This window comes from Columba livia, chromosome 12 (assembly GCF_036013475.1).
Source record: "Columba livia isolate bColLiv1 breed racing homer chromosome 12, bColLiv1.pat.W.v2, whole genome shotgun sequence".
Lineage (NCBI taxonomy): Eukaryota > Metazoa > Chordata > Aves > Columbiformes > Columbidae > Columba > Columba livia.
Window position 1 is genome coordinate 20,618,692 of NC_088613.1, and position 24,795 is coordinate 20,643,486.

General features: G+C 51.2%; 2 protein-coding genes across 6 annotated transcripts; one reads left to right on the forward strand and one right to left on the reverse strand.

Moving 5' to 3' along the window:
- MARS2 (methionyl-tRNA synthetase 2, mitochondrial) lies at nt 1–5,765 on the reverse strand. Its single transcript, XM_065028163.1, has 3 exons — nt 5,538–5,765; nt 5,111–5,445; nt 1–1,230 (listed from the first exon to the last, which is right to left on the reverse strand). Exons 1-3 carry the CDS (start codon nt 5,737–5,739, stop codon nt 52–54), a joined length of 1,716 nt encoding a protein of 571 aa, XP_064884235.1. The 5' UTR covers nt 5,740–5,765; the 3' UTR covers nt 1–51.
- Nucleotides 5,393–24,058, forward strand: AIFM1 (apoptosis inducing factor mitochondria associated 1). Of its 5 annotated transcripts, XM_065028162.1 has the most exons (18): nt 5,980–6,010; nt 7,684–7,826; nt 8,540–8,667; nt 10,652–10,745; nt 11,982–12,011; nt 13,092–13,204; nt 13,826–13,956; nt 14,539–14,629; nt 15,356–15,440; nt 15,695–15,771; nt 17,432–17,540; nt 18,214–18,321; nt 19,298–19,386; nt 19,467–19,607; nt 21,324–21,466; nt 21,864–21,988; nt 22,554–22,750; nt 23,846–24,058. In XM_065028162.1, exons 7-18 carry the CDS (start codon nt 13,862–13,864, stop codon nt 23,915–23,917), a joined length of 1,332 nt encoding a protein of 443 aa, XP_064884234.1. In that variant the 5' UTR covers nt 5,980–6,010; nt 7,684–7,826; nt 8,540–8,667; nt 10,652–10,745; nt 11,982–12,011; nt 13,092–13,204; nt 13,826–13,861; the 3' UTR covers nt 23,918–24,058. The 5 variants fall into 5 exon arrangements, with proteins under 5 accessions (XP_064884233.1, XP_064884230.1, XP_064884232.1 ...); XM_065028161.1 differs by lacking the exons at nt 5,980–6,010; nt 8,540–8,667 and adding an exon at nt 5,393–5,616; XM_065028160.1 differs by lacking the exon at nt 8,540–8,667 and having other exon boundaries at nt 5,815–6,010.
- Nucleotides 24,059–24,795: the final 737 nt, after the last annotated feature.

Sequence of the window (24,795 nt, forward strand, 5' to 3'; positions counted from 1 at the left end):
TTTTCCAGGAGTTGCCGGAGGCTTTTATTTACAGAAGCCATTTGTCAGAGACTAGAGCTTCTTGGTTTCTGTCTGATGCTGTCCTGGCTTCTCTAGTCTGTGAAATAAGACGCCGGTGTCAGGGCCGAGCTGTCTCCCTTCGAAGGGACAGGGCTGCCCATTGTAACGTGGCAGAAATGTCAAACTGGAGAGACCCCTCTCTTCTGGCTCAACAGCCAGTCTGGAAAGCAACTTGTCTGCAGTGTGTGGGATCACGGGCTGCAGCAGAGTCCCGTAGACACGCAGGCATTCCAGCGTAACGTGGATGATGGTGTCAAGCCAGAGCTGCTCTGCGGGGTCTTTTCGGTTGAGTTTCCAAGGCCTGTGTCTCTGGAAGAAACTGTTGGTCTGCCTTACACACACGGCAATGCATTCTAAAGCCTTGTAGATCTGGAAACCTTCAAAATAACCAGCCACTTGCAGAGGCAGAGAAGCCACAGATGCCACGAACTCGTAGTCTTCGGCAGAGACTCTACCCGTGCCTTCTGTCTCCCCGGAATCCAAGATCTTTGGAAAACAGGACTCTGAGAAACACGGGTAAGTGTTGCTGGGGTTAATGCTGAGGGCTGTTGACCGATTCAGAAGCCCTCCGAGCGCATCTGCCAGTTCCGAATTCACAAGCTTCACAACCTTCTCGTCATAATAGTCACAATCCCGCTCAGGTACCCCCTGCCTTAGCAAGAAGTACCGAAATCCATCTACTGTGTACTGTCCAAAGCAAGCAAAGGGGTCAATCACGTTGCCCAGGCTTTTGGACATCTTCTGCCCACGGACAGTCCAGTGGGAGTGCACAAAGATCCGCTCGGGGGGGGGCAGCCCTGCTGCCATCAGCAGCGCGGGCCAGTACACAGCATGAAACTTTAGGATGTCCTTGCCCACAACATGATGTGCCGCAGGCCACCACTCGCCGTGCGTCTCCGGGTAGCCCAGCACGCTCAGATAGTTCACCAAGGCATCGACCCAAACGTAAACAGTTTGTGTGGAGTCACCGGGGACAGGGATACCCCAGTGCAGCCGGCTTCGCTCACGAGAGACCGACAAGTCCGGCAAGTCCTCTTCCAGCCAGCGGAGCACGTGCTGGTAGAAAGGGTCAGGGGCAATGGCACGGGGGTTGTTCCGGAGCCACTTCCACAATGGGTCCCGGAACGCTGAGAGCCTGAACATGTAATTCTCCTCTTTGGTCCAGTGCACCTGAGGAGGCAGGAGAGAAAATAATTACAGCCCAAACGGTCTGCAAATGGTTTTGCAATTAGCACAAAGCATTGTCACAGCGCGGCGTTCGTTGCACACTCCCTCTGTGTCCGGTGTGCTCCCCACTACACAGGGAGTTCCCCGTGTCTTTCTATGACTAGGAAGAGGCTCCTGTCCAGGTTCTCCCACGCAACATGTAAGGACACGGGTGCTCGGGATGGCTCCGCATGCTGCTTTTCAAGATACTCACGCCCCCAGGGAAGGAACTACCTTCCCAGCAGCCAGATCTACGTGTCATCAGGCAAGAATTACGGAGAAGAGAACACATAGTATTGCAATAATAGTAGAAAATCCAGAAAAGACAGAATGAGATTGTTAATTCAATGCTAACAATCCTGGTGGGTGCCCCTGCTTTTCTCCTAGGCACTATGTCCCTCTTTTTCCCCAATCTAAGCATTAGGGCATCTTAGGTTCTAACTTAGTTAGCCATTAATTATGTTTAAGTACTGACAGCACTTCTCCCACACCTTTAAATTCATTAAATGACACATTTAGCTAAAACAATGAAAACTTTGTGGGTAGATATAGTATGAGTGAGCTGCATAAAGGCACTCAAAGAGATCTATGTCTAGGTCAAGAATTCCTACTTTTAAAGCTAAATAAAGCTCTAAGATAAGAAATGTCAGGCTTTGGCATTACACAGGAGAGTTTCCGTTTCTAGCACTGAACCCAACAACTTCTGACTCAGACAGAAAGTGCTTCGGTCTCAATACAAACAGTGAAGAGCCCACCACACCTCAAGCTGACAGAGCCCAAGGGGTAACTAATCCCAGTGCTATTAAACTGCTTTATGATGTAGTTGAATTTATCACCTCAAGAGAAATATTCTTCCCTACGCAAATCATAAACAAGTTACACAAAAACGTTTTGGTTGCCTCTCACCCCTTGAATTCTTGATGTTTTCCTATAATCTTTTCCAGTTTCTGGGTATCAGCTCTCAGCTGCCCAGGGTGACGCTTCACACAGAGCTTATGCCGTGTCCTCCATCCAATATTCCCTTTTACACGATCCAGCGATCCTTTTGGTAGCAACTCAGGACACAAAAGCCATCTCAAAGCGGGACCTGCAAGTGTTTCTTCTGAAACGCTGACCAAGTCTGGTGTTTGGCTCTGAAGAGCCCATCTGACATCATCTGCTCTGAGCTGAGCTCCCCACCAACCAGCCGCCCGCAGAAAAGGTGAGCAGAAAGCAGTTCAGCGGGAGAAGAGATTAGAAATGGGCCGTCTCCTGAGAACTGGTAAGTTAGAGCCCGGAGCACACAGAGAGGTTGATAAAGGGCAGAGCAATTATAACAACCTGCAAAACCGGAGTCTTTGTTCAAGGCTTGCCCGTGAACAGGGACTGGAATATGTGCCCTGCAGAGAAGTCTGCGCGCCACCTCTCCCCATCTTCCGACAGCCCTGACCTGAGGAGCACAGGACAGCTCGGGAAGCCTCTGGTCCAGCCTCCCGCTCACCGCAGGGTCACCTACAGGGTTAGAACAGGTTACTCGGGGCTTGAAAACCTCTGAGGATGGCGACTGCAAATCTCCCCAGGCAGCCTGTTCTGCTGCTTGCCTGCCCTCATGGCCAAAGTTTCTCTTTAAATCCAGTCTGAACCTCTCTTGTTTCAACTTACATTCATTCTCTCACCTTCCTGCCACGTACCATTAGAAGAACCTGGCTCCACCGTCTTGATGATCTCTTTGTAGCTACTGTAGAGCTCCTGCCACTAGGCTCCTCCAAAATCCCATCTTCCATAGAGCTCAAGAAGCCAGCTCCCTCAGCGTTTCCTCAAATGACAAGTGCTCAGCACCCTAACCCTGCTGGTGGCCCTCCACTGAACTTAATCCAGTTTCTGAATTGTGTTTCCTGTTTTGGGGGACGGAAAACTGGATGCGGTACCTAGATGTGGTCACTGGAGTGCTGAGTAGAGGGAGATCACTGCTCCTCTTTGTAAAACCCAGGGTAATCCCGCTGGCTGCCTTTGGTGCCAGTGCACATTGGCTCGTGCTCAGGTTGTTCAGCAACCCCCCCAGGGCTTTTCCTGGACAGGGGGTTCCCCACTCCAGCCAGTTTCCTCACCAGAGAGAATCCCTGCAGCCCCACATGCACCGTCTCCCTGCTGGACCCGAGCGATGAATGCAATTCTTCAACAAATGCAGCCCCGCTCCCAGCGAGTACAGAACAGCACAGCTGCTATGAGCTGGTCCCTCCACCTCCTCTTTGCCAAACTGAAGTGGCCCAGCTCCCTGCACCTCTTGCAGGCCGGTGCTCCACACCCTGACCACGCTGTGAGCATCCCCTCCAGCTGTTCTGCGCAATAAATGACACAAAAGCACAGTAACAGAGTGAAGGACGAGGATTGTTTCCTACAGAACAGACCCTGATCTCTCAGTGTTAAAGGAAGACTTGAAGAACAACATTTAAAGATGAGCTACACATTTTCACCCCCAGGCTTTACCGGATACCAGAGCAAAGATTCATCAGAAGCATGGGTTTTATGGCATGTTGTAAACTCTCCCTTTTCCTCCATAAAATCCTCAAGCAACGAACTACCCAATTGTCTCTGGTTGGAGATAAACACCTACCATGTCTTTCCACCACCTGGCAACATCTTCTGTGCACCAGGAACATTACTGTTTCTCTTGGAGAGTCTGATATGCAGCTAAGGCAAGTAATTGTTCTCAGGGTATATCTGACTTTGAACCCTGCTGACTCTATTCTAGACCTAAAGAATCATTAATCTGCCTGGAAAATTCATCTGTTCCCCAAGTACATTAGGTACTTCACCAAGAGATACCATTTGCCAACATACCCTTTTCTGTGTGAACCGACACTCCTATGCCCCAGCCTTGCCCAAGCGTCACAAGGGAAGAGCCTCTGCGTAGCTCTGAAGCACGATTGTCTGGAGGCCCTGCATTAAATCACGGAACTCCTGACACCCCGCAGAGAGCAGAGTGGCAGACGCTCGGTCAGGTACCACACTCCGGGCTGCAGCACTGCTCACTCATCGGACCAAACCACAGGCAGATGATACAGTGTTTTAGGCAGGGCCAAAACCCATGTAACAAGACTGATGAAAAGTGTCCAGAGGCCAAACTGAACTGCCTCACAAAACAGGTCCGAAACTCTGCAAACCTCAGTTATAAACACCTTTATCCCTCTGCACAGCTAAATCCTTTCATTAGCGCTTTAAAACACTGTTTCCAGGCCAACGGGCCATGAACCCAATAGCAGCTGAATCCTTCCCGTGGCACTCTAGTGGAGTCCCTCAAGTGGGCCCTCATTCATGGGGATCAATATGGAAAGGGGGAGTGTCAGGAGGATGGAGCCAGGCTCTTCTGGTGACAACCAGTGACAGGACAAGGGGCAATGGGTGCAAACTGGAACACAGGAGGTTCCGCTGGAAGATGAGAAGCAACTTGTTGGGGGTGAGGGTGGCAGAGCCTGGCCCAGGCTGCCCAGGGAGGTTGTGGAGTCTCCTTCTGTGCAGACATTCCAACCCGCCTGGACACCTTCCTGTGTAACCTCATCTGGGTGTTCCTGCTCCATGGGGGGATTGCACTGGATGAGCTTTCCAGGGCCCTTCCAACCACTGACATTCTGGGATTCTGTGAATTTGCATCTCCCGTTTGGGGATTTGGCAGCTCTCCCTTGTGTAGTCACACATTGCTATAAACGCAGAAGAGACCTATGAACTACAGGCAAGCCTTGGCCGACGTGAATTACAAAAGGAAGCATTAAACACCCGCAAATCGAGCCAGGCTGGAGCAGCAGAGCAGCGTGCGGTGCTCCCACGGAGCGGCCGCACTGGCGCAGGGCGCTGCGGGTGCCGTTACCTGGTGGCCGGTCTCCAGAGACACCTTGCAGGGCTGTCCCCGGGCGTCCCTGCGCTCGGCGAGCTGCCCGGGGGGCAGGAAGGTCTCCTCGGCCGTGCAGTACCAGCCCTCGTACGCCCCTTTGTAGAGAGCGCCGCCGTCCCGCAGGGCGCCCCAGAAGTGCCGCACGGCTCGCTGGTGCGCGGGCGCGCTGGTGCGGGTGAAGTCGGTGAAGGAGACGGCGGCCCGGGCCAGGGCCTGGCGGAACAGCGCCGAGACGCGCTCGCACAGCTCCGGGGGCGACGTTCCCGCGGCGGCCGCGGCCTGCTGGATCTTCAGCCCGTGCTCGTCTGTCCCTGCAACGGCAGAGAGGCCGTGGGGCCGCGTCCCCGGGGACACCTCGGGCCGGGGACCCGGGGGGTGCGGGTAGCGCGGCGCCCGCGCTCACCTGTGGAGAGGCGGCCCGGGCCGGCGCCGCAGAGCCCGCGGTAGCGGTGCAGCGCGTCGGCCAGCAGAGCGGAATACAGGTGGCCGATGTGCGGCGGCCCGTTAGCGTAGAAGATGGGCGTGGAGAGCAGGAGGCGGCGGCCGGGCCCCGCAGCAGTGGCGGCAGCGCGGCGGGGCGGGAGGCGGAGGGGCGGCCGCAACATGGCGGCGCCACCACAGAGACGGCGGGACAGAGGGGCCGCCCGGAAGGGTCGGGGGAGGCGCGGCAGCGGTGGCCAATGGAGGGGGGAAGCGGAGCGGTGGCGCATGCGCGGTGCGGGCGGCGGGGTCGGGCCGGCGGGGCCGGGAGCGGCGGGAGGCGACCTGAGGCGCACGGGGACATGTTTCGCTGCCGCGTGGCCGCCGCCGCCGCGGGGGGGTTGGCGCGCGCCCTGCGGCCCCTCAGCCCCGCGGCTCGGGGCCGCGCCGCCGCAGGTCAGTGGGGGCCGGGGCCGGGGCCGGTCTCCCCGGCAGGGCGGCGGGCGGCCCGCGGGTCTCTGCTGGTGCGGTAGGCCCGGGTGCGGGGGTCTGGCGTGGGGCGGCGGGCGGGATCCTGCCGCTGGCTTTCCCGCACACGCGGGTCGGGGCGCCCCTTCCCGCCGCGCCGGGCCTGTGTGCCCGGGTGGGCAGGTCGCCGTCGGGCCCCGCGGTTTGGCGGAGCTGCCCCCGGCTCTGTGCTGCCGGTAGCGGGCAGGGGGTGCCCACACCCCTTGGGCGCTCGAGAGAGGTTCTCCTGCCCCTCTGCTCTGCCCTGGGGAGACCACATCTGGAATATTGTGTCCAGTTGTGGCCCCTCAGTTCCAGCAGGACAGGGAACTGCTGGAGAGAGTCCAGCGCAGCCACCAAGATGCTGAAGGGAGTGGAGCATCTCCCGTGTGAGGAAAGGCTGAGGGAGCTGGGGCTCTGGAGCTGGACAAGAGGACACTGAGGGGGGACTCATTCCTGGGGATCAATATGGAAAGGGGGAGTGTCAGGAGGATGGAGCCAGGCTCTTCTGGTGACAACCAGTGACAGGACAAGGGGCAATGGGTACAAACTGGAACACAGGAGGTTCCACTTAAATTTGAGAAGAAACTTGTTCGGGGTGAGGGTGGCAGAGCCTGGCCCAGGCTGCCCAGGGGGTTGTGGAGTCTCCTTCTGTGCAGACATTCCAACCCGCCTGGACACCTTCCTGTGTAACCTCATCTGGGTGTTCCTGCTCCATGGGGGGATTGCACTGGATGGGCTTTCCAGGGCCCTTCAACCCCTGGCATTCTGGGATTCTGTGAGTTAGGAGGTGATTGGATCAAAACGCTTTTGCTGCTGAAGTAGGAGCTGTTTGGCTCCATTTGGATGCTTGTGACTTTGCTGGGGGTTTGCAGCATAAACATGTGCATTTAGGCAGCGCGAGCGAAGGGCTGTAGCGGTTGGCGTGGCACCTCAGTATCAGAGGAGGTGGAAGGAGTTTTCCGCGTCAGGTGGGAAAACATTCTCCAGAAAAGCCCCAGCACTTACCGCCTGTGTTATAAACACAGCGCTCGGAGCGATCAGCCCGATTGCTCTGTTTGCAGATCCGCCTGGGACAGATGTAGTTCAACTATAGTGAAACAAGTTGTTCTGCAGCCCTTCAGCCACTGCACTATTTGACTTGCCAGCTGGTACATGCCTTATCTGGACTGGCAAACCTCGCTACTCCTTTCTGTCAGCAGAAGCTCCTTTCTGCTGGTGGTTTAAGCGCTGTTGGTGAAGGGACTTTTTGCAGGTATGACCACACCTACTGCTTGAGGAACAGCAGACCCGCAGTACATGAGCATCTCCACGGTGCTCTCCCAGCGACGGAAGGCTCCTTCAGCTGGAAAGTGCCTTTTTAGCTCCCCAGTAGCTGCTCCTGCTAGGAATTTGTGCAGTTACTCTTTGATCTCACAGATGTTTTTGGTATCCACATCTGCCTGGAGCCGTTTGTTCGCGGCAGAGAGGAATTCACTACAGTCGCTCAGATGTGGTACTGGGCGTTGCAAACAAGTAGCTCGTTTACTTGGTTCAGAAATTACTTGCTCTCCAAATTTCAAAACATAACTGTGTGTTGACAGTCTTTTTTGCATTTTTCTCTAATAAATTGTATTCCTTAGGCAACTTGTTGCAGCGCTGGAATGTTCCCATAGAACTGCAGATGAGCAGACAAGTGGCTGGCTCTGGTGTGCCCGGGGGCAAAGGCGATAGTTCTATTTTTGTCCTTATTGTGGGCTTATCAACGTTAGGAGCGGGTGCCTATGTAAGTAGAAAGGTAGTTCATGAAAAGAAGCTGCAATCCATCTCTCCTGTCAAGCGTTTTGTGTATTTTAGCTAATTTGACTTAGCTTTTTACCTCTGTAGCTATTTCCTCCTTCAGAAATCTTCAAGGGGAGCTAACTGAGCTGGCTGGAAATTAACTTCTTATGATGTTTGTTTGTTTAATACTGTAATTTCAGTTACCTTTTAGGTTTCTTTAGCTACAAAGGCATTCTTTTTATAAATACTATGACCAACTACAGCTCTGTCTGGTGTCTTGTATGTGATAGGAGGGAGAGTTGGATGGCATACACTTTTCATACCAAAATAAGCCATTCTTTGCCCCATCTCAATTCAGAGCATTGGTGTTCAGCCTGTGTAAGTACACCAAATCAACCCAAAGTGGGTGAGCGTACATCTTTGTCCTACCCAAAAGATTCAAAAGAATAAAGCTTTTCAGCCCAACTTAGAGAGTAAATCACCTTCCCAGAACAGCAGCAGCATTACCTGCGAGTGGATGGGCCCTAAGTTTACATCGTCTTTCTCCTGTTCCCGCTAGACATTCTTTACTGTGCCTTGCTGTGCTTTTTCTGGCAAACAAGGTAACTGAAATTATAGAGCACATCCTACTTTTCCCAAGATCTGTTTAATCAAGAGTCCTTCTTAATATGCAGTTCTTTCCCTTTCTTGTCTTTCGTTGCCTGTCTTCACCTGCAGTTTTGCAATGTCACCATCTCAGATGCCCTTCTAGACCCCTGACGTCTTCAGGTGTTCCTGGCAAAGCTGGCAGCAACCTATTGTTATACTTAATTGTAGGAGGAACAGTCACTGGGACAGGAGCTTATGTAAGACGCTTCAATAAATGTGTTGTGATTTGGTGAGCGGGTGGAGGGAGGGTATCTTTCTATATGTTAACTAAACCATCTTTGTGCTCCCTCAGATATTTAATTTCAAGGGATGTTGTCAAATAATTGAAGTTTACAGATTTGATAGTCTCAAACAGCAGAGTTCTAAATGGGAAAAACTGCCTTAAGTTTAACTCTTCCATGTTAAATAAATCTCAAACCAAAACGGGCCATCTTCCATTTGTAACCACCAGGGAGGCACAAATTAATTAACACATCTATTCTGACATCAGTAATGTTGGCATGCAAAATAGAGAAATAATCAGCTAAGCGTAAGTATGCTAGAGGAAAGGAGTTTGGCTGACTTTGTGATTTCTTCAGAGAAGGAACATCCCTGTGTTATGGGGCGGCGCACACAGCCGTGTTCCTGACCAGGAAGAGCTTGGCATTGTCCCTTTGAAAACAATTTCCCTGAAGACCTGCTTTGATATTTTGCATGTATACCATAGGAATTTTTCTCTAAGGGATCAGATATAATTTGCTGTATGCTGCCCTGCGGGCTCACTTAAGCACTTCATGGTTCTGCTTGCAAAGCAGAGGGAGTTTTGTTAACCATGACTGTTATATGTTTAAGCAAAAGGCTTTAAAAATATCTCCATTCTTTTCAGCGCTGATGAGTTCTTGTTTTCTGGTATTTTTGATGCTGCTTCAGTTCCCTAGATAAGCTTTTGTCTGCCTGTGCTTTTTCATGCCTGGTGTTACATTCCACAGTTGTTAGAGACTACTTACTATGCTACAGAACACCTAACTGTGGAGATGGGCAAAATGCAGAATGGCTTGGGAGTAAAAGAGATTTCAGTTCCCCCAAGGCATTAACTTCTGCTCAAAGAGAGTTTGATTGTCGTAGCACTCAGCTAACAGTAAGTGCTTTGCCATCAGCTGCAGCGTTACCCGTCATGCCTTGACATTTGGGAGGCTTCTGCTTCTTACTGGAAATGTTCCAGTTTTAGTATTCTTTCATAATTTGAAATACAATAATTGGATAGACAGTTGTGCTTCAGACTGTCCCGATAGCTTTTTTCCTCTTTTATAAATAACGCAAAAGGAAAGCTAACGTCGTGCACGTGTGAGATGGGTTATTACCAAGGCTAGGTTTTGCCTTAAAGAAATTGTTTGCTTCCTTCTATGTTAACTGAGGAGACAAACCTCATACCATGGCCTGCTTCCAGCAGTCTCAATGTTTTTTGCTCCTCTGCATTACCCATTTTTCTTGGAAGTTAATACGATGTCTTAAAAGGTGTTCCCTCCTCGTTTGTACCGCTGAATTGTGTCCCCGGGACACGCGGGCTATACCTGTCCCATACCCTGAGTTTCACCCCAGGTAAGCGGGAGGTGGGTGCTCAGACGTGGGCTGTACCTGAGCAACCAGGCTCTGGCTGAGGAGCTGCTGAGGTGGGTGACGCTAGTGCTGCCAGCGCCAGGCCCGGCACGCCTGGCCTGCAGGAAGCCAGTAAGGCTGTTGGCTTGTTCTCTGCAGCTGGAAGTTGCTTTTTGCTTTCCATTTCTATTCTTTTTCTGCAGGCTGGTGTTGTGCCCTGTGCCATGGTCTAGCTTGCAAATAGCCTTGAGTTCTCTCGACTGCATTTCCTTTGTTGTGTCTGGTTCCTCTTGAAACAGGTCTGTAGCCCAAAGGCCAAACACCTGCAGAAAGTTTGATTGATTATGGAAAACAACCAGACAACTGAGATTCCTCACATCCTATGTAGAGCAGAATGGTTTCTGAGTGCATTGCTCTTGTAGCTACATATTCATACCTTTACGGGCATTTTTTTCAGTGAGGTGTATTTTGGTCCATGTGCTTTAACTGAAAGCGGAGGCTTTTCTGAGCAAGCAGGGTAGACAAAAGCCTGTCAGGGGGTAGAAGCAGAGTGGTGCCTTGATGCTGTAAGATACGCAAGGTAAATATCTCCTTGCCTCTCTCCAGGTATACAAAACATTGAGAGAAAACAAAGAGCGATTCACCAGCCGCGTCTCATCAATAACTGGGCGGTCTCCAGAAGATGAATCACCTCGTTCCGGTGGGTACTCGTCTGCTAGTTCTAGGTTTGGGTCTGTGTTTCCTAAGCTGCTAATTGAGACCTCTAAAAACAAAGAGTCAGCCCTGCTTTTGGCAGAGACACCGTGATTCCAGAGAGATAACACGATCTGCTGGCACAAGATCCTCTGTACCTGCCACATCGCTGTCCCGCGTGTAGCGGGCTGGGCGTGCAAGATGTTTGGGCCACATACAGAGGGAGGAATTGGGGCAATTAGTGAGGCTCTTGATGATGCTTTGCAGGCTGTATGTGGAGCGTGGGTGGACCACCTCTGGCATTGAAAGTCTCTTAATTTATTAGATCTCAAACTGCAGTGTCTGAACGAGTGAGCCAAAGGATGGTATATTTTGTAATAACAGTGGCTTTAGGTCGTAGAAGATAGGGTGTATTAGGTCACTTGACTAGGAAACCAACAGAAAGAATATCCTGCAGACAGGACAGAAAACTGATTGCTGTGGTTTGAGGGAGAGGATAAAACATGATTGTCAGGGTTGAGGCTGGAGGACAGAGTGTGAGAGCCTAAATGCTGAAGCACAGGTCTTGCTAAGTGTGCGTTTCTGGAGACGCTGTCCCTTTATAATGGAGAGCCTGTTAACCCTTTGCTCTCCTTGAGTCAGCCCTGAACTGCAGTGTCATAGAATCACAGAATCATTTTGGTTGGAAATGACGTTTAGATCATCAAGTCCAACCATTAACCCAACCCTGCCAAGTTCACCGCTAAGCCATGTCCCTGAGAACTTCATCTACGTGTCTGTCCAACCCTCCAGGGCTGGTGACTCCAGCACTGCCCTGGGCAGCCTGTTCCAATGCCCCACAGCCCTTTGGGGAAGAAACTGTTCCCAGATCCAACCTCAACCTCCCCTGGCGCAACTTGAGGCCGTTTCTTCACCTCCTGGCGCTTGTTCCTGGGGAGCAGAGCCCGACCCCCCTGGCTCCAAGCTCCTTTCAGGCAGTTCAGAGATCAGAAGGTCTCCCCTCAGCTCCTGTTCTCCAGCTGAACCCCCCAGGTCCCTCAGCCGCTCCCATCACACTTGTGCTCCAGCCCCTCACCAGCTCCGTTCCCTTCTCTCCACTCGCTCCAGCACCTCAAGGGCTTTCTTGGCGTGAGGGGCCCAAAACGAAGCCCAGGATTCGAGGTTTGGCCTCGCCAGTGCCAGCACAGGGGGCTCTGGTGATAGCCTGATAGCCTGTGCTTCACCAGACTGTCTTCTCTTGCAGATACAGATGCTGCTCCTCAGGGCGCAGCAGGTGAGTCTTGATGGTAACGTTTAACTGACTGCTTTGTTCCTACCTACGGTTTAACTGCATGTTGCTTAGAAACAGGACGTGCATGTGGGAGGAAATGCGTTCTGCTAGCAAGTCAAAAGTTGGTCTCCTTTCAGAACACAATTACAGAAAAATACGCTTGGGCATTTTAGGGAACTTTACTTTCTTATAAGCTGTTCACTGAATGGCCACTGCAGAGTTTTGGTCTTGCTCACAAGTTGATTTTTGTTCTTAAAGGCGACAGGCAGACGGATCAAACACTTTACAGTTCGTCTTTTCCAAATCTGAAAATTGTTTTTTGATTTGAATTACGCTTAGGCCATATCCCTTCTCCTGATGTTTTGAATCATCTTTTGGCTGTGTGCTAGCTCAGCAAACTGATGCCTTCTGTAAAACCTGAACGTTGGATCTCTAGGGCCTTGCTGGCCAAGCGTGGTTTTGCTCTCCTGATTCTACTGTCCACAGACTGTCTTGATCTGACACGAAGCTTCTGAAATTGTGTATTGAATGCTGGAAATGAACTTTGTGGGTCTTTGACTTTGCCACCGTTTCATCCAGCTGTGCAAATGTAAGTGGCGTTCTTAGATCAGTTTATAAAGTGAAACCCTTTGAGAGTCTGCTGGACAGGTGGCACCTGTGCACAGTAAGGCTTGAAACCTCTTAACAGGCTGTCCAAGTAGCGGTATTTCAAGCTTGTTTTGTGGATCACTCTTAATATCCTAACCGGAGAAAAGCAGAGCCCAACCCATCTAACAAGGGCTGTGCTACTGGCCTGTTCCAAAACTCTGCAACTGCCATTGAGCTCAGCTGTGCAGATCTGGCTTGGAAAAAGCCCTTTGCTGAAATCTGACAGTTCGGTTTGCGCAGGGAGGCAGCTGGGAGTGAAGCAGCAGCGTGGTCCTGGGGAAGTACGCTGGGGTGGGAGGGGGGGAAACGGTGTTTGAGGGGCAGTTTGCCAGAGGGCGTCTGTATGTGAAAGGCATCTGCTGACACACTCTTCTTTGGGGCTGGGCTGTTTTCCCTGCTGTATTTGCAGTAAGCTGTCCAATCTGTCACCTGCAGCTCCGGGAGCTCGTCCTGAGGTCCCATCCCATGTTCCGTTCCTGCTGATCGGTGGAGGAACTGCTGCTTTTGCTGCTGCCAGATCCATTCGGGCTCGTGACCCTGGTGCCCGGGTAAGATATGCCCTGTTCTACCGCAGAGCCGTGTGGATGACTGAACACTGTGCTTGCTTCAGAGCCCCTGTAGTGTGTTTTGGCATTTGGTACAGCTGATATATTTAATAGCCACATCTGGAATATTGTCCAGCTGTGGCCCCTCAGTTCCAGCAGGACAGGGAACTGCTGGAGAGAGTCCAGCGCAGCCACCAAGATGCTGAAGGGAGTGGAGCATCTCCCGTGTGAGGAAAGGCTGAGGGAGCTGGGGCTCTGGAGCTGGACAAGAGGAGACTGAGGGGGGACTCATTCCTGGGGATCAATGTGGAAAGGGGGAGTGTCAGGAGGATGGAGCCAGGCTCTTCTGGTGACAACCAGTGACAGGACAAGGGGCAATGGGTGCAAACTGGAATACAGGAGGTTCCACTTAAATTTGAGGAGAAACTTGTTCCCGGTGAGGGTGCCAGAGCCTGGCCCAGGCTGCCCAGGGAGGTTGTGGAGTCTCCTTCTGTGCAGACATTCCAACCCGCCTGGACACCTTCCTGTGTAACCTCATCTGGGTGTTCCTGCTCCATGGGGGGATTGCACTGGATGAGCTTTCCAGGGCCCTTCCAACCCCTGACATTCTGGGATTCTGTGAAGGTGCTGATCGTGTCTGAAGATCCTGCCCTGCCCTATATGCGTCCACCTCTGTCCAAAGAACTGTGGTTTTCAGATGATCCACATGTGACAGAGACTCTGCGATTCAAACAGTGGAATGGAAAGGAGAGGAGGTACGTGTCGCTAACGAGTAGCAAGGATGAAGGAGGGTGGGCAGATTTCTGTGTTGGTGTCTGGGGTGTGCGTGTGTCTGTGTGCATTGTCGCTCGGCCGATGGAGAAGGGCCGGAGCGTGGCATGCTGCGTGCGGGGCCTGCGTGGTGCTCTGCGCTGCGGTAGCTGACTGAGACTCCGTGATGTAGGCTGTGGACTCAAGTGTGGCTTCCCAGAGATGCTGGGATGTTACAAACAAGTCACTCGAGCACTGCGGAGCAGACTGGAAGCTGTGGCAGTGCTGGCACTTGTCAAGAGGGGTGCTGCTTATCCCATGCAATACGTTAACAGTGAAGGTGAGGGTGTCACTTCACAGTTCAGAGCTCTGGGGACGCTGGCTCACATATGATTCTCGTGCCTTTTGTGATAAAGCCTTACTGACCTAAACCCTTGAACTTCGACAGTGTGAAGACCCTAATTCTTAGATAAATAAGAATTCTGGAGCTCGTGAATGCATAAAGTTGTCTTTGTATCACTGCTAGTTGCTGAATAGCTGGTATCGCAGAGAAAGTGGAACCTGTTTGATAATGGAGCTTTTTTCAGTATATATTTCCAGCCGCCGTCGTTCTATGTGCCTGTTCGTGATCTGCCTTTTGTAGAGAACGGTGGAGTAGCAGTTCTCTGTGGCAAGAAGGTGGGTACAGCACTGGCTATTCTAGCCTCATACAGTTCCCCCCAAGCAGAGTCTGTGGTCTAAACTGAAACTAAACAACTGTAGATAGTGGCTGAGGAGAGAATGTGTGCAAGTTTGAGAAGAGGATAGATAATCTTAAGGACAGCATGAGAGAAGTTTGAACATACTCTGAGGAGTAGCAGCGAGCTGAGGGAAGATGAGGAAGGGGAAGGATAAGTTTAGAGTTTGGGCGTGGGACAAGAATATGTAGAGCCTAGAGACGGGGTGTGACAGAATGGGAATCAGGCTGTATGTTAGTCAGAGGAGGAGGTAAGGAGAGCAGAGCGATCTGAGCAGTGGGTTATAACATGAGCAAGAGCATTGTACAGAGGCAGCAGGAAGGTAGAAAAGTTTATGATGAGGCTTCTAATAGATTTGCTTCCTCAGTTTTTTATATGTTGCTAAAATAAGGTTTCAGTGACTCCTCTTACTGCTGAACAACACTGGGTGCCTGAGTCCATTTCTTGGCCTCAGATCTTGGGAAGTTCAACCTGATCTTTGATGGCTACCAAAGAAGTTGTCTCAGTTCCTACTTCAGTCTTCTCCCTTCCTCTCTTCCACCCCCCTAATCTTAAAGATGGGAGAATGTCACTTCCAGGTTTGCTTCTCCCATCAATAATCTGTGCTGTTTAACTCGAATGGCTGACACAGCGTGGAAGCTTGAGCTCTCCTCATTTAATTTTGCAGGTTGTGCATATGGATGTTAGAGGCAACACAGTGAAACTCAATGATGGGACCCAGATATCTTATGACAAATGTCTCATTGCCACTGGTAAGCTGGTTTTTATTCTCTTTGTTGTTTGTCTTGTGCCAGGCTTTTTCATTCAGTGGTATTTATCTGAGAAGAAAATTGCTGCATGTAGTGCTCACACAGAAGGTGTTCCATGTTAAAAACCCAGGGAACAGAGCAAACTAACAGTTTGGAAAGCACAGTACACATTAAAGGTAGCTTTGCATTGTCTGGATTGCCAGTGACATGGCCATGGTATCATTAGTTTCTCTCTCTCTCTCTCCCCTTGTCCTCAGGTGGTTCCCCAAGGAACCTCCCTGCCATTGAAAGAGCAGGAGAGGATGTACAGCAGAGGCTGACGCTGTTCCGAAAGGTAACCTGCAGGTGCTGCCGGTCCCGGGGGAGGTTGAAAATATCGGAGCCACTGCCACTATTTTCAGCTTTTTAACTCTTCTGCTGTGGGGCCAGGACAGCCTTGCCTTGGCAGCTGCTCCCCTCGGTCGGTAACCAGGAGTCCATTTGCTATTTATTCCCTTTCCTTGGACAGGTAAAGATGATAGAGTCTGCTAGACCACTCATCCGCTTGCCTCAGTCCCGGGAGCTGTAATAATGTGTGATTTTATTTTAGTTAGTTAGTTCCCCTCCTGTATGACTTTGCTGCACCTTCCAGACCTTTTAAAAACAGGAGAAATGTAAACTCTGCCAGTCAGTTTGGACTGCAAGCAGTGCGTGCCCTCAGGACCACGAGTGGGTAGCTCAGCGCTCCAGCCTGACAGCCCTGGTGAATAAGCGGATGCCGCAGTTGTGCAGCAACTCCCCTGTGGTGCTGGTCCAGCGCTGGGTCCCCAGCACAGGACACACGTGGAGCTGCTGGAAAGGGGCCAGAGGAGCCACAGGAATGATCTGAGGCTGCAACAGCTCTGCTGGGGACAGGCTGAGAGAGCTGGGGTGTTCAGAAGGGGCCAATCAGAAAGATGGGGACAGAGTTTTTAGCAGGACCTGTTGCGATAGGACAAGGGCTGATGCTTTGTTAGTAAAAGAGGGGAGATTCAGGCTGGACATGAGGGAGGAGTTTTGTACACTGAGGGTGGTGAGAGCCTGGCCCAGGTTGGCCAGAGAGGTGGTAGATGAACCATCCCTGGAGACATCCCAGGCCAGGCTGGACGGGGCTCTGAGCAACCTGAGCTGGTGAAGATGTCCCTGTCATGGCAGGGGGGGCACTGGGGGAGCTGGGAAGGGCCCTTAACCAGAACTGTTCTGTGATTCTACAATGATTCTAATGATTCTATGTTCTGGACACCTTTAAATTCTGTGCCCGTGTTATATGTGACTCTGTATTAATGGTGATGTCCTAGCAGTTACTTCATGACTCAGAAAGGTACCTTAATTCTTCCTCAGAGGTCTGGTCTCAACACTGGAATAAGGAATACAGCCCCAGAAAAGCTTTTGTGGAATGTTTTACAGAACACAGACAAAGTTAGACAAAATACATACTCTGCTTTCTTGCAAACATGGGGTTTAGAACAGGCCTGCAACCCTCTCCTTACTCTAGTTTAGGGAATTAATTTGGAATAAGAAGCCGAATGGGAACTTTCTGCTCTGTGCTGGACTTCCCCTGAGGTCTGGTCTGCTCAGCTGTGGGAAGGGAAGGGAAGGGAAGGGAAGGGAAGGGAAGGGAAGGGAAGGGAAGGGAAGGGAAGGGAAGGGAAGGGAAGGGAAGGGAAGGGAAGATGACATGAGCTGTGGTGCTGCATGTACTGTAGTACGTGTGTGCCTAGAAATGTCATTGTAATGTCTCTTGAAAGGCGAGAGAAGATGCAGGAATCTGAGATTGCCTGGACAGAGGAAAGCTCACACAAACTTTAGGAAGCCAGAGTATTTTTTGTGTGCGATAGATGAACAGGAGGAAGGAGAAATGTGTTTCCCTTTCTGAGCTGGGGAGAGAGTTGCTCTTATTTGGAAGTTGGAGAAAAACGTCTTCTGCTGCCATTGCTGTTTGAGGATATTTGAAATGGGAATAAATCTTCTTTCAGATTGAGGACTTCAAAAATTTGGAGAAGATTTCAAGACAAGTCAAGTCTGTCACAATAATTGGTGGTGGTTTTCTTGGCAGCGAGCTGGCCTGCGCTCTGGGGAGAAGAGGTAAGGTGCTTCTGCGGGCAGCGTCTCTTCAGCTGCCACCTCAACAGAAGCGAGAGACATGCAATATAAGCAGCCCGACAGGATAAACTTCTTTTTCATCCCATGGTTGCTGATTTTTTTTGCCCAGACTTGTGGTTTGCCTGAAATAACCTTAATGTGTTTTGTTGGCTGTACAGCCTGGCCTGGTTTTCCGTTGTCTCTCTCGTTAGCTGTCAGCAGCCCTGACCCCAAAGCTTTGTGCAAGTTGGGCTCCCAGGAAGCTCTGCAGGCCAGTGCACAGTCATTCCACTCTGTAAAAGGTTGTGTTTGCTCTCTCGGTGCTGAAAGCCACCCTCAAACTGTTATTTTCAAGGGGTTGTGAACAACTGGATTTGTACTGTCAAGTGGTGCAGCTTCCTGCAGTAGTGTCTTTATGGTCATTTTTCTAAGAAGGGAAGTTTTCTCCAAAATACGGGAAGTCTGCTGTGTGTTACCCTGCAGTTTGCAGGTGTGTGTGAAACACTGGTCAGTCACTTTGTGACTTCCATGGAAAACCAGGGAGCTGGAACTCCCAGTTTTGGAGACTTGCGTCAAGCTCCTTGTGGAAAGGAGAGCCTGTGCTTGTGTTCTGAAGCCTGCGCTGCTGCTCTTTATCCATGGGTGCTCAGGAGCCTGCTCTTTGCTTTCCTTTCAGCACGAACCAGAGGCCTGGAGGTGATTCAGCTGTTTCCAGAGAACGGCAATATGGGCAAAGTCTTGCCTGAGTATCTGAGCAACTGGACCACGGAGAAAGTCAGACGAGGTGAAGCTGCACTTCAGTGCTCGTCCCGCGCGGGTGCCAGGGCTGTGGCATTCAGGCTGTTCAGCTCTTCCTTGTGCAACAGCTCCCAGTTGTTTTGTCAGTGGGGTCGCAGGAAGACCGGCTCCCTTGCGATGCAGCACGGGTGCAGAACAGAGCAGGCTGGGTAGCGTGCAGCTGCCGTGGGTCTCTGATTTCCTGGCAGTTCCTCTGGGAAAGCCAAGCAAATATGAATGCTGATGCCCGTGAGATTATCCCTCTGGCCGTTGCTGCACAGACGATCCCTGCTGCTGTACTTACCCTGTAATCTGGAACCAGTTGTCTTAACGATAACTGCCTGTTCTCGTCTGAGTTGGACTAGTGACAGCGCAATGCTGGCATCCTAGAGTCGCTGCGAGACAAGGGTTGTGCAGCCCCGTGCGTTACACACACACCTTTGTAAGGCCAGCTGCTGTAGTGTTTAGCTGATAAAGTTGGTAAGAGGTGAGATGCCTTTTTGCCATTTGCTCTGTTAAGTGCAGAATCTATTCCTGTGCATTGGTGAGCGGTGTGGGGATGGAGGGAGGAGGGATATAGCTGGGGCTGCAGATTGCAGGGCCTGATAACCCACAGGTCTGAGTTACTTTCTTTTGCTCATGGAAGCTGCCTTGCGGGACCTCTGGGTCTGGCTGTGACGGAGCAATAGGTAAATGAGTATGCCTGAAAACCTTGGGCAGTTGTTTTGGGTGTGAGTTTGTCATTATATGACACGTGTACTTTTGATTGTCACGTAGGTAGCTCTTTCAAGCTTGGTAGCTGGGCTTCTTTCTCCTCGTGCTTCACTCAAAGCTGCACTGGCCCATGCAGCGAAGATTGGGTGGACTCTGCCTTGGTTCCTTGGCCCCTGCTCTGCCTGCATCAGTTTGCCCCACAGCTGCCTGCTTCAGCCGAAATCGCTGTACCCCGAGCAAGCAGTGACGCTTCCTATGTTTGCTTGCAGAGGGCGTTACCGTCATGCCGAATGCTGTGGTCAAGTCTGTCTGCGTCCGTGGCAAGCGGCTGGTGATTGAACTGAAAGATGGCCGAAAGGTAAATAGAAAAGCAGGGAGGGGGTAAAGTTTACAGGGGCATTGAGAGAATGAGGATGCTAATTGTGAATCCCCAAACAGGTGGAGACTGATCACATTGTGGCTGCAGTAGGGCTGGAGCCTAATGTGGAACTAGCCAAGTCAGCTGGCCTGGAGGTGGACTCGGACTTCGGAGGGTTCAGGGTGAACGCGGAGCTGCAAGCACGCTCCAATATCTGGGTGGTGAGTATCTGCAGAGTTTTCTGTTTGCTGGTGACGCTGAGGCAGTTGGAGTACACGGAGTTCTGGGGCTGGTGCACCTCCATGAGGCGAATGGGGCAAAAAGTAGCAGGTCATGAGAGCAGCTGTAGTGCAGCTCCTGTCGGCAGCCGTGGGGTCTGTCCGTGCGCCACAACATGCTTTGTGCTGCGCTAACAACTGTGCCAGTTCTTGCATATTTATGCTGTGTAAGAGGAGCTGGAGTAGCCTAAAGATCACACAGTCATAGAGGATCACAGAATGGCTGGCGTTGAAGGGACCTCTGGAGATCATCCAGTCCAACCCACCTGCTAAAGCAAGGTCACCAGAGCAGGTCACACAGGAAGGTGTCCAGGCGGGTTGGAATGTCTGCACAGAGGAGACTCCACAACCTCCCTGGGCAGCCTGGGCCAGTGTTCTGTTACCCTCAAGATGAAGATGTTTCTCATATTCAGACGGAACGTCGTGTTTCAGTCTGTGCCCGCTGTCCCTCATCCTGTTGTTGGGAACCACTGAAAAGAGTCTGGTCCACCCTTGAGATATTTATCAGCATCAGTAAGGTCTGACTCATCGACTTTCTCGTCCTGCTCAGATGGCCTGTAGTAAACACCCACCACAGTGCCGCCCTTGTTAGCCTACCCCATAACTTTTACCCGTAAGGACTCAACCTGTTCTTCACCCCCTGGGACACAGTTCAATACATCCCAGTTGCTCTCACATCAAGTGCAGCTCCTCCACCTCGCCTCACCTCCCAGTCACGTCACCTGTCCCACCGCATCTCTGGAACTGCAATGAGACCATGACCCTGTGACCGCACACAGATCTCTAATTCTTCCTGTTCATTCCCTGTGCTCCATGCACAGGCACTTCAGTGAAGTGATCGAGCGTGCGAGTTTGCTGTGAGGGGTGCAGAAGGATCCACCGCAGCCACCTCGAGGTGTTTGACCGCCTGGTTCACATCCTGGGAGGCAGCTAAGGGGGATTTGTCGCTGCCCTGGTTGGCCTGGCTTGTTCCTTGGTTGGATGTGATGGTGTGAACATCACCACTTTGGACGCTGCCGCCCAAGCTCTTCACTTCAGAGCCTGTTTCAGCAAGCTGGCCAGCCTGCCAGAGATCCCCTTGGTGGATTCCATCCCTCCCTAACAACTTATAGTCGTAAAAGAATGTTCTATTAGCCAAAACCCTCACGATGGCACCAGCCTCAAAGCCAGGAATTAATGTGCATTATGCATTTGTTTCTGGCTGCCCTCTTTCCTCCAACTGGTAGAATGGAGGAAAAGATGACAAGGGCACCAGTATTTTTCACTTGCCACCCCAGGGCTTTATAGTCTCCCTTGATCGTGCTCAGGTCCCAGCTCTCAGTGCTGTTTGTGCAGCAGTGGACAGTACAGTCTGTGCTCTTGGCAAGTTGTGGAGCTCTGTTGCCTGAGAGTCCTTTTGGTGGGAGTTGAGACTTTGATTCCTCAGGAAAAACATAACGGATGTTGCCTTATTTTTCCAAATATCAGTGAAAAATGCTGAGAAATTGGGATTTGTGTAGTGTGGGGAGTGGGGTAAGGTGCTGGTGTTTGGCGTTTGTCAGAAAAACTCAGTTTGTAGTTCCACTTCGTTCCACGTTGCTGTCCACAATGCCTTTTGTTGTTTGTGCATTAATTTAAGCTTTCAGTGTCCGTGCTCAGTCCTCACCGGTTGTTTTTCAGGCAGGGGATGCTGCTTGCTTCTATGACATCAAACTAGGCAGGAGGCGTGTGGAGCACCACGATCACGCCGTTGTGAGCGGGAGACTCGCTGGAGAAAACATGACAGGCGCTGCGAAGCCCTACTGGCATCAGTCCATGTTCTGGTAATGCCGATTTCTTCTTTTGGCATTTCCTTGGCCACATTGCAGGAGCCAACGGTGTCCCGATAATCACATTTGAATGTCAGATGTGTGGCTTTCCAAAGGGTGAAGATACGTGCAGCTCTTAGAAGCCACCCAGCTTCCTTCAAGGGCGCAGGCCTAAAGTACGTGAAGTTTTTGTTCATTGAACTGTTTTTGTGGAGCAGATGGCCTTAGACTTGCTGCGTCTTCACACCTTGTTCCATACCAAAAACTGAAGAGAATCACGCGTGTCGCTCAGCCTGCGTACCACGATCTCTTTCACACGGCGCCGTCATTAAGGGTTTGGGGCCGGATGGTATTGCCTTGTATTTGTCTCACTAAGGCTACAGTTGTTCTGTTTTTTCCACTTCCTTCCTAGGAGCGACCTGGGTCCTAATGTAGGGTACGAAGCCATTGGCCTTGTTGACAGCAGCTTGCCGACAGTAGGAGTTTTTGCTAAAGCAACAGCAAAAGACACGCCGAAAAGTGCAACGGAGCAATCAGGTAGGGCTGGAGTCGTGCTCGGGAGCTGCCTCCGTCTATGAGGGTTTTGTGTCTCACTGCGTAGTGGCCACAGTTTCCTCTCACTGCAGAGCTCCAGGAGACATCAAGCGGTTTGCTTCTTTCCTACACCAAGCTTTAAAGGCTGGTTTTGATAGTCAAATGGGATTCAAACGTAACGTTCCTCCAAGAAGGCCTTGGGTAACTCATTTCCCAAACTTCAAACTTCTTTTCCCAGGGAGGCTGAATTTCCTCCATAGCAATCAAATGATCAGGTTTTGCACAGAAGAGTTGCTGTGGTTCTAAGTGTCTTTATTTTGTTGTTGCTGCCTTAAAGAAGCAGGCTGTTCTGCCTTTTGCTTTTGGTGATGGAAGTCGGGAACAGCCAGCGCTGTGCTTCATGTCAGGATGGTTTCATTCTCGAATTATTGAAACATTTGCTGGATGCAACTAAACGAACAACACCTGCGTCTCTTCCAGGACCCTGCTCTTCAGTCCGCTCTCACCAGCAAAGAGCTGCTGCTGCTTTTCTGCACTGGATGTTTGACATCTCTGCTCTTTGCTTTAGGGACAGGTATTCGATCAGAGAGTGAAACAGAAGCAGAAGCATCAGAAGTTCCCATTTCTTCAAGCTCTTCCCCAACGCCTCAAGTTCCAAAGCAAGGAGAAGATTATGGCAAAGGTGTAATTTTCTACCTCAGGGATAAAGTTGTGGTGGGAATCGTGTTATGGAACATCTTCAACAGGATGCCTATTGCTCGGAAGGTCAGTGCCGAGCAGCGAGGCTGCTTAGATTGGGGGTTTTCTTGTGGCAAAATCAATCTACCAGTTTAAAATGAGGATAAACTAATGCAGATGCTCTGTCTGGAGCAGGGCTGTGCAATACCCATTGGTAGCCCTGTCTCGGGTGAATTATGGGAGATATCCATGTGCTTTCCTGCATGTTTGTTCAAAATTCTTACAGAAACAACCTGAATCGCGTTTATGCTTCAAGCCTTGCCTTTGCATGGCTGAAATTCCAGGCCTGTAATAAGTCCAGGCAAGAATCACAAACGAGAAAGCATCAGCGTGAAATGTTCTCTTCTTGTGCTACTTTGTCTAATGGGCAGGTGTCTAAAAGTCTTAAACATCTCTCGTCCTAGATGCACAGCAACAAAAAGTTGGTGTTAGAAGCAGCCTTGAGTAGGTGCTTAGTCTGTCTGCATCCTCCAAAGTCAGATCAGCTATACTTAGGTCCTTTTTAACATCTTTGGAGAAGGTCAGTAGTCACTACGAGAGTGATTCCACACTATCCCCAGGCAGTCTGTCCCCAAATGAACTGCACTTAATGTTGGGAGGTTCCATTGGTATCTATCTGAAGCTGTCACGATGCACTTTAAACCTGTTACTTCTCCCGTTCCCAGGAAAGAGAGATCCTTTCCTTCCTTCTCTTAGCAGCTCTTTGTCTAAATCAGAGAGCCAAGTATGTTCCTTGGCCTCGGGGTTTCATCTAAAAGTTTTTCAAGTTGAAGCCACTTAGACTGGCTCTTCTAAATCAGTGCGAAGGGACTGGCTCTTCCCAGTGTTGAGGTCAGTTGCTTGTTGAAGTGAAGATACTTGTTCTCCCCAGCTGGAAAGGGAAACCCAGACATCAGAAACAGGGACAGCAAGGGTGGTTTTAACTCCAGCCATTCCTGGAGGCAGATAGTGCTACGTTTCAGACTCCTGTATAGGTGTGGCTGCAGTAAGTGCTGTTGTCACGTTGGTGAACTTCACACAGGTTCTGAGCAATTCATCCCACTGCTGGTGACTGTGTACAGCCTTGCAGCGCTGCCTCTTCATAGTACACGTGGGTTCTAACTCATTCTTCCTTCCTTTTAGATCATCAAAGACGGGGAGGAGCACGATGATCTCAATGAAGTAGCAAAGCTTTTCAACATCCACGAAGACTAAACTCCAGAACGGGAACACTGCGTAGGAGTGAGTAAGGCGGGGGGGCTGTGCGCACCCCTTCATCCGAGTCCTTGTGAATATTTCTGGTCAACCTAGAATTCTAATGTTTGCACCAATAAAGTCAGGTTGTTCTAAGTCAAACGCCTTCTTCCTCCACCTCTGCGTTGCTGGTTTTGAAGGGGGAGTTTGCTGCTCTTACTTCACTCATACTAACAATGGCGAAACCTGCAGAGCTGCCTCTTTTCCCGCAGCGCTGCGCGGCTGGTGAGCTCGCAGTCCCGCTGCCTGGCTGCGTGAGGGCCGTGCTCTCCGAAAAGTGCCTCGTGATGGGATGAAATAGTACCTGATGCAGTGGCACCTGATGAGCTGGCGTTTGAAGCCAGGTGCGTGCTCAGACCTGGTGACCGGTATAAGGTGGGGTATAGAATGGTTGGCAAGAATAAGGAGAGAGGCCTAGAGTTGCTAAGGCAGGAGAGAAGGGACTAAATCATGAGAGCGATGGAGGGGGTGCACTGGTGGAGGTTTGGAAAGCACAGGCTGGGGCGGGTGGGGAGACCCCGTCACTGGAGATGCTGGACCCAGGGGTGTGATGGTGGCGGGAGCACGTTGTCAGCTCTGCAGCTGCTGCGGGGGAGTTTTAAGCGCTGTGCTCCCCACTGTGTGTGCCAGGTAGAAGGGCTGCAGGAACAGGACGCCGAGGGAGACGCAGCGTTTCACTGTGCACCTGCGGAGAGGTTCGTGCCTCTGGCACGCGGGGGCAGGTGTGTGTAGCTGAGGAGCTGCAGGCTGCTCCGGCTTCCGCTGGCACAGGAGTGCCCCGGTGTACCCGAGAGCTCAGCCCGTGGGCTGCGATATTGTTTCTGCTCATGCTGCAGCAG